Source organism: Periplaneta americana, chromosome 8, assembly GCF_040183065.1.
Source record: "Periplaneta americana isolate PAMFEO1 chromosome 8, P.americana_PAMFEO1_priV1, whole genome shotgun sequence".
In the NCBI taxonomy this organism is placed as follows: Eukaryota; Metazoa; Arthropoda; class Insecta; order Blattodea; family Blattidae; genus Periplaneta; species Periplaneta americana.
This window is the reverse complement of record NC_091124.1, coordinates 62,654,764-62,674,044: the sequence shown is the minus strand read 5'-3', so window position 1 is coordinate 62,674,044 and position 19,281 is coordinate 62,654,764. Positions and strand designations below refer to the sequence as shown.

At 34.4% G+C, this 19,281-nt stretch overlaps 2 protein-coding genes across 8 annotated transcripts in view; both read right to left on the bottom strand.

Annotated features, from left to right (window-relative positions):
- The window catches only part of LOC138704760 (probable Rho GTPase-activating protein CG5521), a 126,087-nt gene extending 125,719 nt beyond the window's left edge, over positions 1 to 368 (bottom strand). For all 7 annotated transcript variants that reach the window (XM_069832969.1, XM_069832965.1, XM_069832968.1 and 4 more), the window contains exon 1: positions 116 to 368. In XM_069832969.1, the coding sequence (XP_069689070.1) occupies positions 116 to 221 (106 nt within the window). In that variant the 5' untranslated portion in view covers positions 222 to 368. The remainder of the gene's footprint in view (positions 1 to 115) is intronic.
- Positions 369 to 3,307: 2,939 nt separating this feature from the next.
- Positions 3,308 to 19,281, bottom strand: part of TTLL5 (Tubulin tyrosine ligase-like 5) — a 79,306-nt gene continuing 63,332 nt past the window's right edge. Inside the window, exons 12-14 of the mRNA XM_069832963.1 lie at positions 17,766 to 17,928; positions 17,022 to 17,188; positions 3,308 to 15,413 (exon numbers count right to left, since the gene is read on the bottom strand). Of these exons, the coding sequence (XP_069689064.1) occupies positions 15,095 to 15,413; positions 17,022 to 17,188; positions 17,766 to 17,928 (649 nt within the window). The 3' untranslated portion in view covers positions 3,308 to 15,094. The remainder of the gene's footprint in view (positions 15,414 to 17,021; positions 17,189 to 17,765; positions 17,929 to 19,281) is intronic.

Below are 19,281 nucleotides of genomic sequence, written 5' to 3'. Positions count from 1 at the left end.
TGACACAACAGATCTTCGGAGATTGTGTACGTGACAGCGTGTCAAGTATCATAAAACTACGCTATTAAGAACATCTACATAAATATACAGTATTTGTTATGAATTAAGGGCTTACCTAAAATTATCTTCAGGTGCTTAAGACGTGTGGCAGAATCTTTCTTTAAATCTTGTATCTTAAGTGTTGACTTCTTGACATCCGCATGTAATTTCTTGCTAAACATGATCTTCGATAAAATTATAAATATTCGTGATTATTATCACACGTTGACATTCTTCACACTATACAGGTAAGTGGGCAGTTCACAGATAAAATAAATAACTTCATTTTCTACATAAACTATTTCGCACGCAAACCAGGTCTACTTACGTACATTGCACTGTGCACTCAATTGTGGTTATGCCTGTTCATCTGTGATCACTGTTCTAGCGCGAGTATACAGTGCTTAGTATACGCTTAGTAGCAGTCCTCATATGCTCTAGATTTTTATAATCTTTGCATTTGTCATATACGGACAAACCTCTTTAAACGAAAACTTCAGGGCTTTAAAATATCTACAACTTCTTTGTCATGCTTGGTGACTCAAGCGCTAGCTCACTGTTTTATCCATCCAGAAGGCCAAGGTTCGATCTCGACCACAGGTCGTAATGGAATTTGTGGTAGACAAAAGAATTACGTATCCTCGGGGTACTGCCACTTTCCTCTATCATTACACATCCATCTGCAGTAAAAATAGGCTGGGGTAAAGTCTTGGGAGTTGTATGGGTTTCCGATGCCGATATAGCTTATATAGAGTAGGAAGAACTTGGGGCACCTGGCTGTCAGAGTTGAGTTGAGGCAGGATGACTCACCTGTCACCATCAGATTCACGAATCCAACTCAGGCCACCCGTCAGAATTGGACAACCATCGCATATGTAGTACACACAATGGACCAAAGCAAGCTTAAGAGCAAGAATTCAGCACTCAACAATGCTTTGTAAAATTAACGTTACCCTAGCCATTATGGAAATAGAATAAAATGAAAAAGTTCACCAAAAGTCACTACCCATCATAACAACAGTTTAGGACTTGAAAGCAGCCATTGAAAAGGCTTTTTAAAAAATTTATTCGGATCAGATACTGTGTAAAAACCAAGAGGAGTAAACGGTAAAAACGTACTTATCTATGTTTAAGAAGGTATATTCAATGACATATCAATGTTGACAGGAAAACAATGGATGGTGACTTATGGGCCACTGTGTGTGTCAAAAATAATTTAAAAGCCACATATGACTACAATAATATTCGGGGTTACTCTTTCTTACAAGAACAGCCATCTATCCCCTTTGTTAGGTGCAAGCAATCAACCACTAAAGTATAATCTTACAACTTACCCTTCAGTGGTCTGCATGGACAATATTTATGGTTATTTGACATGTGAAATATTTATAATCTCATTATGAACCAGAAATATCTCTCTTAATTTTATATTTATGTAACTTTTCATAAATTAATAAATACATTTTATAGCTGTAAGTCTGTGCAATAGCTACATATCTAATTTTTTGGTATTAAATGAAAATATCTCGTCTTCAAACTGAATGACACCTCAAAAAAATAAATAAATAAACACTAGCTTAGTCAATTAAGGCAAGCAACGAACTATAGTAAGATTGTGAATTTGTCTCAAACCCCATATACCAGTATAGTTTTAATGCACGTACTTCTGCGTAGGAACCACCAAATAAGTTACTCCCTATATTTCTTTCTCATTGATTCTAAACCATCCTATAGTCCTACACTATTCCAGAAACTTAAAAATATGGAACATTTAAAAGAGTTAGTCACTGTTGCTTACCATTTCATTGGAGAACGAAGGTAATAATTTATGCGCATATTTATAAATTGGCTGTACTGCCAGCTGCTTAGTTCCGACACGTCAGACAGGCTGCGCAAAGAGCTGCACTGCACTGCACTGCACTACAGCACAACTTCACAATGTCGCTTCCTTCCCAAGTGTGCGAGAGAGAATTGTCAAGAGCTCGAACAGGGTCCTTTCAGTCCAACATTATGATACTATATTTTTTGTATAATGCAAGACTAAAAATGAAGAGAAGAAACAGTGTATAAAACTTTATAAGCAATGTTCAACCCATTCTTTCTATTGGACATAATGGGTTTCGAAAAATTATAGAAACTATAAAAATATGCAGTATTAGATCTTGCTGCTACTGCTAACTTAAAACAGAAGGCATATAAGTTTTAAATATTATGTATTGAATAATACAATTTTGAAGCAGTTGCAGTGGTTCCAGTGTTTTTACTGGTAGCTGGAATATGCCAAAATTAATTGAAGTGTACAGGGGAAAAACCTGATAAGTCACGTTTTACCAGTTTTACAGGACAGCAAGTTAAAAGTTTCAAGACCCATTACAGCATATGCCTTTGGATTATCATTCTTCAAATTTATTTGAACTAATGAGGTTGTTATTTTGTACAGTTAAAATACACAAATATACACTACCTGAACTATTACATATTTAAAACAAAAAATCGATAATTTTGGACTTATCACGTTTTTTCCCTATGTTCTTCAATTAGAATTCTCAAAATCACTATTAATAACCAAATTACAAACTTATCTGAATGTAAAATAAAGTACTGTAATATTAAAGTCTTGTCACATTACAAGGAAATTTCTGTCTTGGGGGAGATGTAATAAGATGTAACAAAATTATTACACTTTTCAAACGACAAGCAGTTTGACCTTGAGAGCCTCGTGACTAATGTCCAAACAGGATGAACAGAAGAAAATGAATACTATGCATGAAGTAGCAAAGTTCCACTAATATTTGTGTCCATTGGCTGTTGTGTAATTCGCTTCCCATTTGAAGCGTACAATAGTTAAATTTCACAGTATTTTGAAATGAGAAGTATCCAATGAAAAATCAGCTAAGGCATTTTCGTTTCTTTCATTCATATTTTTCCGCCTAAAGACAGGTCTTTTACTGCAAATCCAACATTCTCCAATCTTCCATATTTTCCACCTTCCTTATACCTTAATGTTGTTTATCACCTGATATCTTCTCTGCCCTGAAATTTTTTCCCGTTCACCATTCCTTCCAGTGCATCCTTCAGTAGGCAGTTTCTTCTCTGCCAGTGACCCAACCAAATTTTCGTGTTTCACATGATATGCCTTTACTGCAAATGATGACATATTTCTACTAGGAGTCAGTTAGCTTGAACTGTGCAAGTGAAACCAGGAGGATGTGGGAGCAGAATCAGGAAGAAAAGAATGTGTTATGTCTACCAATAAAACTTATATGAATTAGGTGAAAAAAACTGTATTTATAACTCCTAAGTTTCAATAACAAAAATCATGAAAATGATAAATTACAATTAAATTAGAACAACTGCATTATGCTGCCACTTAAATATTTTATTAAACAGATATCCTATAAAAAAATGTTATAAATAAAATTAAAAAGTTGTTTCATTTTGAGATGAAATTCCCAAAATGCAAAAGACTGATGACATTACATGGTAGGCAATTACTGAAAGACATGACAGATGCAATTATTGGTTATTTTATAAAATATACTTTCAATAAATAAGCTGCATAACTGGTTAGTTATTATAAAAGGTATCCAAACTTAAGTTAACAATTAGCACCACAATAACTAGAGGACGCAATAAAAATTATATGTAACATGTAACAACTTAATACAATAACAATAGAACTTGCAGTAGATGGTTATTCATGTAGTTAGCAATTACAGTCTCGTGATTCATACTGTAATAAAAATTGCTGTTACTTTATGGAAGTTCCACTTACAAGCTAATTGGAAGCTGGGAAGAGTAAATATAGTGGTCATTGGGCTGCTTCTGGCACAAAGTGCCATTTCCTGTGACTAGCTTATATGAAATATAAAAAAATTGTACCCAAACTCTTTAATTAAGAAAAAAGGATAAATAAGAGGAAAGGAGTGGCGAGAAGAAAGGAGAGGGGAGGGGAGGGGAGTAATAGTAGTGATTTAACAACATTTTCAACTGCAGAGATTATTGAGTGTCTAAGTTTAACATGAGCAAGAATGGTCGACATATTTTGCCTGAAGCCCTTTTATTCATGACTAGACTTCGAGACTTGGGACCCGATACAATAAGTTTACTGTGCATGTACTGTAGGTTGTTGACTCACTGCAAGTAGTGAAAGGTAGAGATGTGTTGAGGTAACAACGTTGCTATTTAGAGTAGAGTAAGGTAGTAAGGAAAAACACACACGTAAATACATTCTGAAAGTAAATATACATTACACAATGACAATGTCAAAAGAATGTGAAAAGCATTTATTCTCCTGTCTTTTATAAGCATTTGTGTTTAATTATACACAGTGTTAATGGTGGAATAAACATGTAGCAATTTTAATTTCTTCATTTATCCTATTGGTCGTCTTTAGGAAGTGCAGTTACAGTACCGAATTGCAATGTACTACAAGATACATTTTCAGCGTCTCAAATGTAAATCTTTTTCGGTTATCTGCCAAACACAGTTTGTACTGTGAAAAGCTGCGCTCTAAGACAGTCCTTTATTCTCGAGTGACTCTATGTCCACTAATTTGCTGTTTATATTATACACAGTGTTCCATATCCGTTATTTTTACATAAAATTGATTTCCACTTCTGTTTTACACCGTTCAGTAACCGGTGTACTTGGTGTCTCATTAATTCTCTGTGTCATTTCCTCAATTAATTTGAGGGCTTCCGGCATCTCTTGCTCTGACTTTTTTAATCGTGTAATAGTTTCAAACACAGTTTGAAAATAGGTTTGTATGAAAACCAAATTATTCGTCAGAACCTTCAAATCCAGAGTGTTTTTCTTTGTGTAGGCTATTTGTTGGCATCCATTCTACAGTACCCCCACCCACTGTACACTTTACGACTATACTCAATACGCCATTATGCGGATTTCCCACTGAACTGCTCTATTGGGTCCGAAGTCTCGAAGCCTGTTTATGACATAGGTCCCACAGTTTCACTTCTCTCCCAGAGGAAACCATGCTAAGAATTTTATCTCCCATTACTCTCAGCTCAGTTTGAACCTGCAAATCTCTGATTCAATAGCTAGCATGACAGCCATTAAACCATAGAGAATGGAGATCACTGCATTAATAGCCATTCATCTAAAATATTAGCACAGTCTAGTATATACAGTCACGAAGCTCAATACGTAGTAAATATGCATCCATAGATAATTGCTAACCACTAGGATCACTACTATCGCTTCATCACAGACAATACGAAATAGTACCTGCACAGTCTATTGTTCCTAGTACCCTCACAACTCGAGCTTCGTGACTGTATATATTAGACTGTGATATTAGTACCAATGTTGGATGTACAGACCCAGAAACAAAATTTGGGCCACTGAGCATGCGCAGTATGTTATAACTGAAACTTTCAAAACTCAGGTGGGTCTGTACAAAGAAAACTAATGAGCTGAAAAATAAAAATATTAATATTTTTAAGATGTAAGGTTAAAAGAACATAATATGTTATTTTCAATATTTATATTTTTTAATTACATTACTGATTTTACGCACAACCAACTAACCAACTGAAAAATCAGTCAATTAAATCAACTTATCTTAAACCATCAATCAAGTTCTATTGTATGAAAATACTTCAAGAGGTTGTAGAAACTAAACTGTTACAAAATAAGACAACATATATTAGTTCACAACAATATCAAACAAAAAAATAAATAAAATTCTAAAGCTTGTATTTACAACCAGAGAAATATCTCAATATAAATTTGCATTTTGTTGCAAAGCACGCAATACAAAAGTAATAGTTTGTTACACTGTACAACACTATATAAGAATATTACATTCATATAGAGGGAAGCAAACATGCCCAAACCACAATCACTCTCTTAAACCAGAAACAATCATTCCCATACCACTCTTTTCCCATTATGCCCTCAAGGTTGATTGAGCCATGTTTTATTAATTACCATCACCATACAGTCAACTTGCTGGTCTATTAAACTGAGAGAATCATCCTTCCTGTTGTTTACCATGGTTTTCTTAAGACATTAAAATAAATGTTGGAACGAGCCCTAAAAGAAATGGGTCACAGAACTACATACCGTATATACGCAAATACTCCATGTATATATATATTTTTTTTCGTAATTTAGCGAAGAAAAATTGGAATGCAAGCATTATTTGAAACACAAATTACAGCCAATTTTCTTTTTAATTTTCTCTCCTAAAATTAGGGTGCTTGAATTATTCGATAGCATGGCGTATTTGCATATATACAATAATTTCTCCAATCATCTATTTTGATTTATTCCAAATTTATGCAATCACAAATTGCTAGTTCGAACCACGCTGGTGGCCATGGTAACTATTAATGACCTTATGTTAAAACTTTCCCTCAAACTACACAAATCATCATAATCTCCACAGCAGACAGATGGATACTAAAAATTAGTTGCCCATATTAACTCTTATGTTGTAAAATTAAAGTTTCAATAAAATAATATCGAAAAAATTAGTATCATCTGGCCATGAGTAGATAGTGCTCATTCAACTGGTTAAGTGCAATAATTGCACAAGTAATCTCGAATGTCATAGTAAAAAAAAATATGTATTTGTCGAATATATTTGTCTAACTGCTGTGAAGAACTGTGAGGACAGCTTGAGGAGAGAAGGTTTCATTAACAATTCCCTTGTGGGAATAATGAATGTAAAACGGAGTAATTTGAAAATGGTGGTGTAACATGGACCATTTCTACATGTGTTATTTTTTTTAAATGGCGTGGCAAAACTGAAGATATATCTCTGATGTTTGTGTATGATACATGTTACTCACATGTGATTGAATGTTGCTGTGATAAATTGGCGAAAATATATAACAGAGGTAAGGATATTATACTTAAATATATAATAAGGATAATTAAGACATTACCTCTGATTGAGGTTCTGGCTGATATGTACCTCTATTATCAGGCAGTACATCTCACTTGACGATATGTCAGAGGAAGAACAATTGTTTGTATGCATCTGAAGTCTGATTAGTGGAATACGTAGCTATCGGTGATGTATGCATTGGAGTAGGAAAGGAACTGGCCGTCCTACCCCATTATCACCTAGCCTAGTTGCCTCATGAGTGATGCCTTATTGGTGTTACTTATGAGGTTCAAACCTGTCTTCGGACAGTTGACTAAACAACAACAATTAAGACATCCCCAACATGACAGGTAACTTAACACATCGTAAGTATTTAGGCTTTGATAATCGACCAGTAACCGTTCTAGGTTTCTGAATCATTTTTGCATAGTTTAACAGTGAAGCGCAGTTTTGATTTCCCTCCTGCAGCTTTTCTATCATTTACAAAAATAACTACTTTTCAGCAACACTAAAGATCTTGCCAGACTATTTTTTTCAAGATTGCTTTCACTTCATTTGCACACCAACAATCAGTAACACAATAAGAGAAACTTTTCATTCCTACTCGCCACTTAGAATACGATTACAGACTTTCCTTCAAGTGTTGTAGTCAGCCATTGCTTCCTCTATAACTCGAACTTGCAAAGTGGTGAAATGAGCTTTTGGCAGATCATAGGACTTCCTATAGGAATTTCGTTTGGTCTGCACCAAGGACAAATGATCCTAAAACAATGTGACTGGAAAATACACATCATTGTAACAGGGTTTTCGAAAATTGCTTTACCACTATAGCAAGAGGTACTTATATAAAAAAATGAAAATAAATACGTCAGGATTATGGAAATTTATCGCATTATTCAGGTTTATCATTACATTGGTCTTCGTTACATAGAGGCTTGACTTTACCAGTATCAATTAATAAATAAGAAAAAAATATATCCATTGCACCATCGTCAACATACTGGGAACAATCAATGAAGAAACTTCCTTGTTCTGCATTATATTGTTTATGTTTTTATTTTTTTCACTATCTCGTAAGCATTACTTATGTTATAAATATCGTTCAATGACTAATAAAAAGACTGATAAATTGGCACTTAGTAGTGTTCAAAATGGACTAATAAAATATTGTAGATGTGATATTGTCGATGTGAAGTTGTTATAATTGTTCTCATATTTACCTTAACATGTTCAGAATGCTTATATGTCAGCCTTATAAAAATATCAGTATCGCAAGATACTAGACACATTCATCACACAACCCTCAAAGAACTTCTTTCAGAAAGACAAACACTTCTTTTTTTTCCAAAAGTGAAACATTCACAAGCACCAAGATAGATAAGAGGCAAAGGTGTCCCCTTTATATGCCATAAAGGTGCACTAGGGCATGGAGGTAAAGCTCCATCCTTTTGTGACCCGGCACTAGGATGAGACGGCATTGTCAGCACCATGCTCCAACTGCCTTTTTACCCCAATACTCAAAGAAACCAGTATTCAATTTCACAGGAGAGTAAGTGAACCCTGGGGCCATTCTGGAAGTTTGGCAACGAGAAAAATTTTGTCACCATCGGGGATTGAATTTGGGACCTTTCAATCAATTGCCAATTGTTCTAGCAAGTGAATTACCCACAAGCATCAAGATTGAGTATTAATGTTTGGTATATAGGCTATCAGATTGAATAAAAAATTACAATAAAATATTTAAATAATAATAAATCAATAAAATAACATCTTAAGAAACTATGTTGTCTATAAGAATATAAATATAAAGTGTAAGCAGCACTAAAAAAAAAAGACAAAAATATGTTAGTCTTTATCATCTAGTTAAATTATAATATTCTGTAACATTGTTATATTCGTAATGGCATAGAACAAAAGTAAATATATTAAAGAAATCAAAGAGAAAATTCTAGATAAGACTGAACAAAAATTATTAATTTTAAAACCAAATGACGATTTTTTCTTTGAGTCTTTTAATTTTGGAATAACTTCAGCACGAATTTTGTTTGCTCCATCCTTGACATTTTGTGATATGGCCATTGAATGTGGAATAACAGAATCTGCGTACACCTTACCATAAGTAGCTCCAACGTCAATCATGGTCTGTGATTAAGCATCTCTTAATATACACTACTGTATAAATGTTAAGGAAAGTGAACATGTAGATTTGGTTTACTTACTTACAAATGGCTTTTAAGGAACCTGAAGGTTCATACCCGCCCTCACATAAGCCCGCCATCGGTCCCTATCCTTATTGTAGGGATTCGTAACATGCTGTTTTTTACAGTGATGGGTTGTTTGGTTTATTTTTATTAAATATTGTGACATCATGTTTGCTTCTGAAGAAATTTGACACACATCACAAAATCTGTTCTTTTTATACAATCACATCTTTACTAAGCTACGTTAAACAATTTCGTTGCTAATATAATGAGTTTGACAAGATGGATTATGAATAACATTATTGATAATATAAAGCATTATTTCATTTAAAGAATTGTGTTATTTACAAATTATGTTTCATTGTTTAAATGTTTAAATACTTCCTAATTTTCGTGCTATCTGAAATAAAAACAAAATGGTAACCTTCTTAGGTAGGCTGTTTCGGGTATCAGGCATTAAAAGGTGATGTAATTTTAGTGCAACAACCTCGAGCGCTCGTGACTGACTGAGTACACGTTTCAATCGCTTGATTATACATTCTCGACTGCATGCGCTCAAGCATATCATTTCCGACTGCCTTCTTCACAACTGAGTACTGATTGACGAGCTCAGTCAGCTGTTTTCAAGGGAATGCAGAGGTCGAATGCAGAGTTTTAAGAATCTGTATACATTGGGAATGTAGCCACATATTTTAACATCATCTAGAATTGAACTCTTCATCCACAATATAAAGTTAGAAGAATTTCAGCCAAGTACTCTTGAATTATTCTCAACACAAGACTACATTTCGCATATTAATTTCCAAGAAAATAGTTAAAACATGCTCTGGAGACCTCAAAATGTCTGTTTTGAAATCTGAACTAGATTTTTTTTTTTAATTATACATTTTGTGCAGAGTTGCATGAAGAAAATAATAAAAGGTAACATAACTAATCAACCTACATATTGTTGAAAATCACCGCAATTCACAGATTCTACAAGAATTACAGCTTATTTATAGACAGTCCCTGAAAAACTGAAGAAACTATCAATCTACAACAACATAATACAGAAAAATACTGCTTTAGATCACGAGAGAGTGGAAGTGTTCGTAATTTTGTAACAAATTCACTGCAAGCATAACAGAATGACACCAGTGAACTGACACACATTATTATGAGAAAATGATGTGGACATGATATTTGAAGGGTACATGGGAAAAACAAACAATGTCACAATTCCTTTAAGGGCGATGTCGTTATCTAATTCACTGTATTACTACAAATGCTAGTGTTATTTTTACCAAAAGTGGTAAAAGAGAATTAAAACCAAGGATACACTCATCATTTCCTTCATTTCAAGTAGAAACACCAACAAATTTTGCAGTAATATACTGAAATAGATCATTATCTCACCCTTAATGAAAATGTGACATTGTTCGTTTTTCCCGTGTACCCTTCATTTGGAATTACATATGGACTGCAACAAAAATAAAACTATGGCCTCCAAAGGAAGAGATCCAATCAGGAGCAAAATAGTAATACATAATAATGTATTAATAGAGCAGATAAATACCTTTAATTACCTGGGATGCTCAATATCTTATCAGAATGAAAAGAATATCACTTAAAATAACCAAAGTAATAAATAAGGTCTTATAATAAGCTTCCCAACAAACAAGACAGATTAAAAATATATAATACTTCGATAATACTTATATTATTGTATGGATGCGATACCTGGGCTATGCAAAAATAAAAAAAAAAATAGGAGGGAAGATGAATCCCACATCACTGTAGCAGAAATGAAATCATGAGGCAGAGAGCAAAAATACAGATGGCAGATCACAAAAAAATAAACAGAAATATTATCGGAACTTAAAGTTGAACCAGTTCTTGACAAACTCCATTACAAGAGTAAATGGACACTACACGTCGAAAGAATGTCTAAAGAGAGGTTACCCTATTTAATTCTAAAATACTGTCCAAAAATTAAACGGATCCAAGGTCGTCCTATTAAAAGAATATAGAATGGACAAGGAGACTGGAACAGGCCCTTGACCTAAATTTGGCTGTTTGTTGATGACTATGATGATGACGACATATGAATAGTGAAGTGTTTAAGATCAACAAACTAATAAATATACGTCGAACTCCATATATTCTGTGCCATTTTCACATTAGGTAAGTAACCATATTATATTCACGACGCAGTTTTGTGAAATTGAAATTTCTATGTTTTATGAACTCAGATTTTCTACAAAAAAAATTGTGCAATATTATGAAGAATTATCATCATCAGCACGTACAAATGACGATCTCTTCCTTTCACGTTGGGGCATGAAATAGTGTTGTACAGCGAATTCGTTGAAAATCTAGATATGGCAAACATCACTTTTGACTTACGTGCAACAGCAACATTTATATATTGTATGATATCTCACTGTATTAATTATAATATTAATGTATGCTGGCAATTAGTATATGTATACAAATGAGAATAAAGTTACATTTTACCAAGCGTATTAAATAATAAATAAGCACACATCACCTTTTTATTATAATCTTTATGAAGAAACCTCGAAAAGACAAAGAGTTAATTATATATTACAATATGTATAAAAAATTTTTACATTTTAACATATTGCACATGTTGGAAATAAATATGATAAATAAATAGCTTACATTACAAATTATGGTACTTGTGAAGGAACATTAACGTTCATTACTAAATCACAGCAACTTTCTTCTAACAAATGCATTAGAGCCTGGATGTAATTGTGGACAATTCCCATTGTTCAGAGAGTATTTTAAAATTACCGTCTTCTCAATATTCTTAACTTCAGAAATAAGTAGTTATCAATTCTTTGAAGCTGACAACAAAATGTGTCAAGTGTAACATGGAATCTCATGTAATTAATAGAAAGTGATTATATGTTAAATGAAATCGCATGCTTATGTGAGACAATGGAAAATGCCTACAAAACAAGCCAATTATGAAGATAATCAGAAAAAATCTGAAGTGAGTGAAAGGATTACAATATAATTATACTGAATTCTGCAAAGATGTAAAGTACAGCATAGGAAGTGAAGCCCCACGGAGTTCTAAGCAACATTACTGTCAAATCCAAAATTACATTAATTCCGTAACTTCAATTCTCAGTCATACAATACGCATATAAATTACATGTTTATACTTCCGTGCACAAACACACTCTGGCAAAGTGAACGTTGAAATGAACTCTGTAGGGCTGTAATACAATATTAAGAGTGGTGTGAACAAAATGTAACTACCATGATAGATTTTCATATATATAATCTAGAAAATCCTATTAAAAGGTTTTATTTAGATTTCAAATCATCAAATATCCTACATGCAAACGTGAATGCCTGTCCAATACTTCAAATATGGCTAAGAGTTACTTTTTATTTTTTCTAATTCTCAAATGCTACTATTACTATGAGTAAGAATTCTCTTGCTGCTAGCAGTCTTTCGTCACTCACTAGGAAATTCATGATTGTACATAAACCACTCAAATAACGTTATTAGTGGAACAATGCTTCTGGATTATATTATCTTCATGTATCTCTCCAAATTACTTAAAAAACATTCCAAAGCTTTTAACATGATAATATAGCATAGCAAAACGTACTGCAGCATTGCCAATGTGCGTTAAGGACTTCACAATATTCATATATTCAAACATCTCCTTCAAAGGCCAAGATAACTAAAACAGTTTAAAACACACTATAATTTATTTGTGCACGTAATACAAACATGAGGTTTCACGTTGCCATCTGCACATACGATTCACCCACACAAATCACAGGCATCTTGGCAGTTGTATTTTATACACGACTGTAGGAAAAGTGACTTTATTACTATAAGTACGTGAGCAATTAAGTACTGTCTTATAGATAAAGTTACTGCCTATTGCATTTTAAAGTTGTAATCTTTGGAATCTAAACAAATTTCCGAAAAGCACAATCACATTTGCAAAACCACACTTTTGTAGGAAAATTTGAAGAAAAATCTAGGTTCACACCATGAAGTGGATATATCATTACTCATAGTTAAAGTCAAGCAGTTTTAGAAATATCATCACAGTCATGGTCTGTTAAGTACAACAAACTACTAACAAGAAGAGTGCGTGAGAAGTAATGTATCTGGACTAGACTCTGGTTGTTTGTTATTAACAATATAATTGTGGGACTGAAACCGTCTTGAGTAAGCCTATAATGTTTGATAATTTTGTTGCTGCAATAACTTTTGATTAGAGTGGCAGACAAAGTGACAAAACTGCATTACCATTCAAGGCCTTCAATCTTCACAGAAACTAAATGAAGCTCGAGACAGGACAAGGTAACCAACAGTTTCGAGGTACGTCATACATGTATAAAAATAACTTTTTACAGTAAAACCTACCTGAAACAGACTATTTCTCTTTGTCTGAAACACAATCGGACTTCTGGTATAAATGAAAGGAGCGCATATTTTTCCTACGGGACGGAAACTAATAACAGCAAATCGCTGCTCATGACGGATTATCCAGTATTTCATCATGCAAATTACGATCTGCTTAAGTCAGGTTTTACTGTAACAGAACATGGTGTGATTCAAACTCCTGTACCTGAATGCAGCACTCGCGTTTCAATTATTACAAACTGAAAGACTTGTCACTAGGCCAATATCAATTTCTCTATACACAAGGTACCATTTTCCCACGTAGCTGAACTCCTATTTTTCTTATGTAGCAAATATAAGGATTCAAAAGGACTAGTTGTATGAGTAGGCACTATATTAACACTACAACGCCACACTTCTAACTGGCCTCAGAAGAGACAACTGTGGTCAGAGACAAATGTCGTTGCATATGTTACACACGAATTTACAATCTCGAGATTACATGCTGAGAAGATCGTACATTTTGTATCAATTCCTTACTTCTAATGAAATAAAGTATTCTGCTTATTTAGTGTAAACCACTTTCATATTTAGATCACTTGTGATATTTCTAACTGTAATATTATATTTCTCTAAACTTTAAGAATACCTGAACTTTCTGGAAAATGTATCAGTAACTTGATTATTCTTCTAATGACAAACTTCCAAGCATGGTAATTATAAGAATACTACTCAGTTCTATATTTCACTATTTAACTAGCATGTTCTATTGGTTCACTTGGAGCTGATGACTCTTCCACTCTATATACACATTTCTAACTTTCTTACAATATAATATTGTTCAAGTTCTCCTTTGGAAAGGTGAAATTATGGCTAAATTTAACCACAGCTGTGACAAGCTGTTTCTGATTTTTGCAAGTGTTATCTTTTCAGTTCACAAATAATTATGTGTAGGTACAGTTGACATACATCCATATTTATTATGCACTGATTTCCTAAAAAAGTGCATTAGTATATATGAATGAAAATAAAATATCAGAAGAGTGAGGATACTTACAGACCCTCAGCTATTTCAACTACAAACGAGATAAATCCTATGTAATTTGTGTTACATGTGAAATTGTCAGAATAAAATGTAATTAGGCCTAAAAGCGTTAAGTCATAGTGGGAATTTGTCTCTGACAACAGATGACAGCTTTCACCACATAAAACAGAGAAATATATCAAAACTTAACTGCAAATGGGTTCAAGAAGTGCAAATTTCCTATGAAAATTATACATAATTTAAATTTCAATGTTTTATAGTAATAGTTACTTATTCAATGATTTAGAAATAAGGTTAGAAAATGTTGAAAAAAGATTAAATCAGTAAAAGTTCCTTACCCTATCACATTACAAAAATAGGAAAAACTTGTAATGTACAAAACGACAGAAAACCCATTTGCAGATAATCCACAGTATCAACTGCTAGTGATTAATCCCCGTTTTAATGGTCTCAATCCATACTTTACAAGTCCTACATAATCTTTCGCACGTGTCATAGCAAATAAAAATACAAATATTTATTTTAAATAGTGCTACCCCTGTACGTGTTGAGAAGGCTTACCAGTGATATCACAGTGCTCGGGACATCTTGGGGCCCTGCCTTTTGCTGGGACCCGTGGCAGTGGAGGGTACTGCTGTTGCGGTGGATGTACGTGCAGGTACCGGGATTGCCGACCCACTCTTTGAGAGACGTGGCAGTGTCTTGCGATGCTGGGAACTGTAGCACTCACAGTCTGTCCTATCCCGACTGCCTGGAGTGTATGGCAGTGAACGCAGCAAACCAAACGGCCGCGAGGTGCTGGGGTTGGTTCCAGACCGCCCCAAATACAGATGTGCACACTTGTACAGCCGTGTCTGCACGGAGAGGACATCCTCCAGGTCCTGCTCACTGCAGAAACATATCATTCACCAACAAATTACTTCCATAGTATATGAAATCTGTAAGGAAAGTATCCAGCCATTTTGAATATCTCGAAAACCAATTGCGTGGCTGTGATGTAATTTGGTAACCATCACAAGAGACTTTATTGTGAATGAGTAAATAGTTTCTCTTCCATGGAACTTCTCATCTGCTCTTTTTGATCTACTTTTTTCTCATTTCTTTAAGTAACAAATTATGCTACATCAGCTGCTTGTTCATGCAGATGACGTGAATATGTTAGGAGAAAATCCACATACAATTAGGGAAAAACACGGGAATTTTACTGGAAGCAAGTAAAGAGGTAGGTTTGGAAGTAAATCTCGAAAAGACAAAGTATATGATTATGTCTCGTGACCAGAATATTGTACGAAATGGAAACATAAAAACTGGAGATTTATCCTTTGAAGAGGTGGAAAAATCCAAATATCTTGGAGCAACAGTAACAAATATAAATGACACTTGGGAGGAAATTAAATGCAAAATAAATATGGGAAATGCCTGTTATTATTCAGTCGAGAAGCTTTTGTCATCCAGTCTGATATCAAAAAACCTGAAATTAGAATTTATAAAACAGTTATATTACCAGTTATTCTGTATTGTTGTGAAACTTGGACTCTCACTTTGAGAGAGGAACAAGGGTTAAGGGTTAAGGGTGTTCGAGAATAAGGTGCTTAGGAAAATATTTGGGGCTAAGAGGGATGAAGTTACAGGAGAATGGAGAAAGTTACTCAACACAGAATTGCACGCATTGTATTCTTCACCTGATATAATTGGAGGAAAAAAGATCTTTGAGGAGACCGAGACGTAGATGGGAGGATAATATTAAAATGGATTTTACGGAGGTGGGATATGATTGTAGAGGCTGGATTAATCTTGCTCAGGATAGGGACTGATGGCGGGCTTATGTGAGGGCAGCTATGAACCTCCAGGTTCCTTAAAAGCCAGAAGTAAGTAAGTAACAAATTATGCTAATATTAGAACCAGCTCTTTCAGTGGTTTTCCATGGAATATCTGATCTATTTTGGGGTGTGTTTTGTTGGAATTCTTGGTTTATTAGAGATTGATTAGTTTCTTATGCATACTTGGTTTCATCGGGTTCTGACTGTGAACAATTCATGGCTTCAATGTCTTTAAAACTTTTGCTTTTGACAAGGTCAATGAGGTACTTGACCTCTTCTGTTGAAAATTTGTGTATCATTTCCCACGAAGCACTTACAGTAAACACTTGAGTTACTGTGACTTCTACTTGGCAACTGCGCCATAATCCAACTCTAATTGATTAGAATTCACAGCACTAGCAAAACCTTGGTAGACTACTCAATCAGTTCAGCTCTGCAGACTCTTATAAAAAGTTTCATCTAGTTGCAATGCTTTCATTTCAATGTGCGCAACTCATTGTCGTGCAAAGTTCTTAAAAACTGTAATTTTACTAGTAAATGACATCCTTCCTTGTCACCAATACCAGTGTTTTTTAAAGGACTGTGTGCCAATAATTGAAGAATTAATTTTGTCCACGAGTAAAGCAACCAGGATGTAATACATAATCCTTTTCCTCTTTTGCAAACTATTACTTACTTTGCTGAAGTGAGAAACCGCTGGTACAGCTTGCTGGGTACCTGGTTGGGCTTGTCTCCCCCTTCACTGTACAAATCTGTCTCTCTGTTGTACAGATATATAAAATCGTTGAGTTGCTTGGCCACTACTGCTAGTCGATCCTTTCCAGCAAGCTTCCTGCTGGGAATCTATACAACACAATGCATGCATAAAGAAATTTGTTTAAGTTTAAACATTCTGCTTTCTGCTATATACACATTTTCAAGCAAGAGACTGATGGCAAGTAAATCTCGTGGAAAGTGAAATTTATTGCCCTGATCATCAACACAAATCTAAACATTTGTTTTGCGCAGTTATTTTAAGATTATTCAAGTATACGCTTGTAAGACATGTGAACCATCACTGAGCAGGATTTGACACTAAAAACAGCAATTTGAGAATTGCGGTTTTCTGTTATCGAAACAGTAATGCGTATTATGCAACTCAGGCTTTTCAGGTAAAGCTGACTTGAATAATTTCATTGCATTACATCTTTGAAAGAGAATTTGAATATCTTAATAATCAAGTCAAACTAGAGTTCCTGAATCCAACTGAAGCAAAAGTTACAATAATATTCAGAAAATCTGGCTGCACAAGGACATAAATTCATCTGTGTGAGACTGACAAAAATTGAAAGCCATTAAGTGCTGAAATTGTACAGATGTTCCGATTTGTTTCGTGACTACTTGTGCAAACTGAAAGAGTCAGACTACAAGGAGTCTTCACCTGGACAAAATATGGTGTACGTAGATTGGAAGAAGCTTTCTGAAGGAAGCGTAAAATCAACTCTCCATGGTCTTCAACAATGGGATCAGCCTTATTCTGACCAGATATTCGCCGCAGAATGCAAATCAGATACTGAGCAAATGTGCGTCGTGCTTGATACTGACTGCAACAGATAACAGTAAAAATTAATGTCATAAGATGTAGATGAATGAAAATTAAAAGCAAAAACAATATATACGTACTTATATACAGGGTGTAACTATAATGTATGCCAAAATTTTAGGGGAATATTACTTTCATATGAAAAAAATGTACATGAGCATTGGCCCGAAAATGCTTTATTTCCTTGTTACAGTCCTTTTTCTACAACCCTGTTTACATTGTCTGATGCCGTACATTTTGAATTAAAAATAGCATACTACCAAGAAATCTGTCTTACAAGAAAAGCTCAAATTGACCATGTTAGCACAGATACATACACCAACCTGCCGCCGCATTAAATCCCGGATGCACTGATGTATCGCTGGAGAATGTCGTATTGTCTTGTAGCCTTCCAAAATACAGGCTAGGAGGACTCTCTTCATCTTGCACCGGGGTTCCACACATGAGCTCTTTTAAATGATCCTAAAATGAAAGTCTAGTGGGTTTAGGTCCAGACAGCGTGGAGGCCAAGGAATTTGATCCATCTTTACCTATTCCTCTGTCACGAATGCTCTGAATGGTTTGTCCAACGATGTGTCAACCCTGGGTTCAACACAACTGTGTTGTTACATGATAGCTATGACGTCATAACACACAAAAACAATACCTAGAGTATCAATGTACGCAAAGATAATGCATGTATCCATGCTAACAAGGGCCATTTTCAGCACTTCCTACAAGACATGTTGTATGCCATTTTTATTTAATAATATACCGCATCATACAATGTAGGCAGAGTTGTAGAAAAAGGACTGTAACAAGAAAATACAGGATTTCCTGACTAATGTTCATACAACATTTTTTCACCCTCTATGTGAGAGGAATATACCCCTAAAATTTTGACATACATTTTATTTACACCCTGTATAATATATTGCTTTTTGAACAGGTTAATAGCCCCTTCTCTCTACTCCTCTTTTCCTATTTCTCTGTTAAATGATTTATATAGCCACGAAATTTAAAAGCTGCTGCTATTATAGCTTACTAACAGACAGTACAGTAAGCACTCACAATAACATAAAATAGCAAACACAATAAAAGATACTACTTAGCTTTTGACGTGAACGGTGAATTGTCACAAAATTGCGGCTGGGTCAGTGTGGGATATGTGAACTGCCACAAAGTCATATGTGAACTACCACAAAGACATACAACTTTTCGGTACAACATTTTTCCCTCCCACTTTGTACAGACTTGGGACTGGGCAACTAGCATGGTTGGTGTGGTTAAAAATGTTGTTCTCTTTGTCAAAAGTTAAAAAAGTTAAAAACTTAAATTAAATCCTACTGTCACGAATTAATGTTAAAAATTTAAA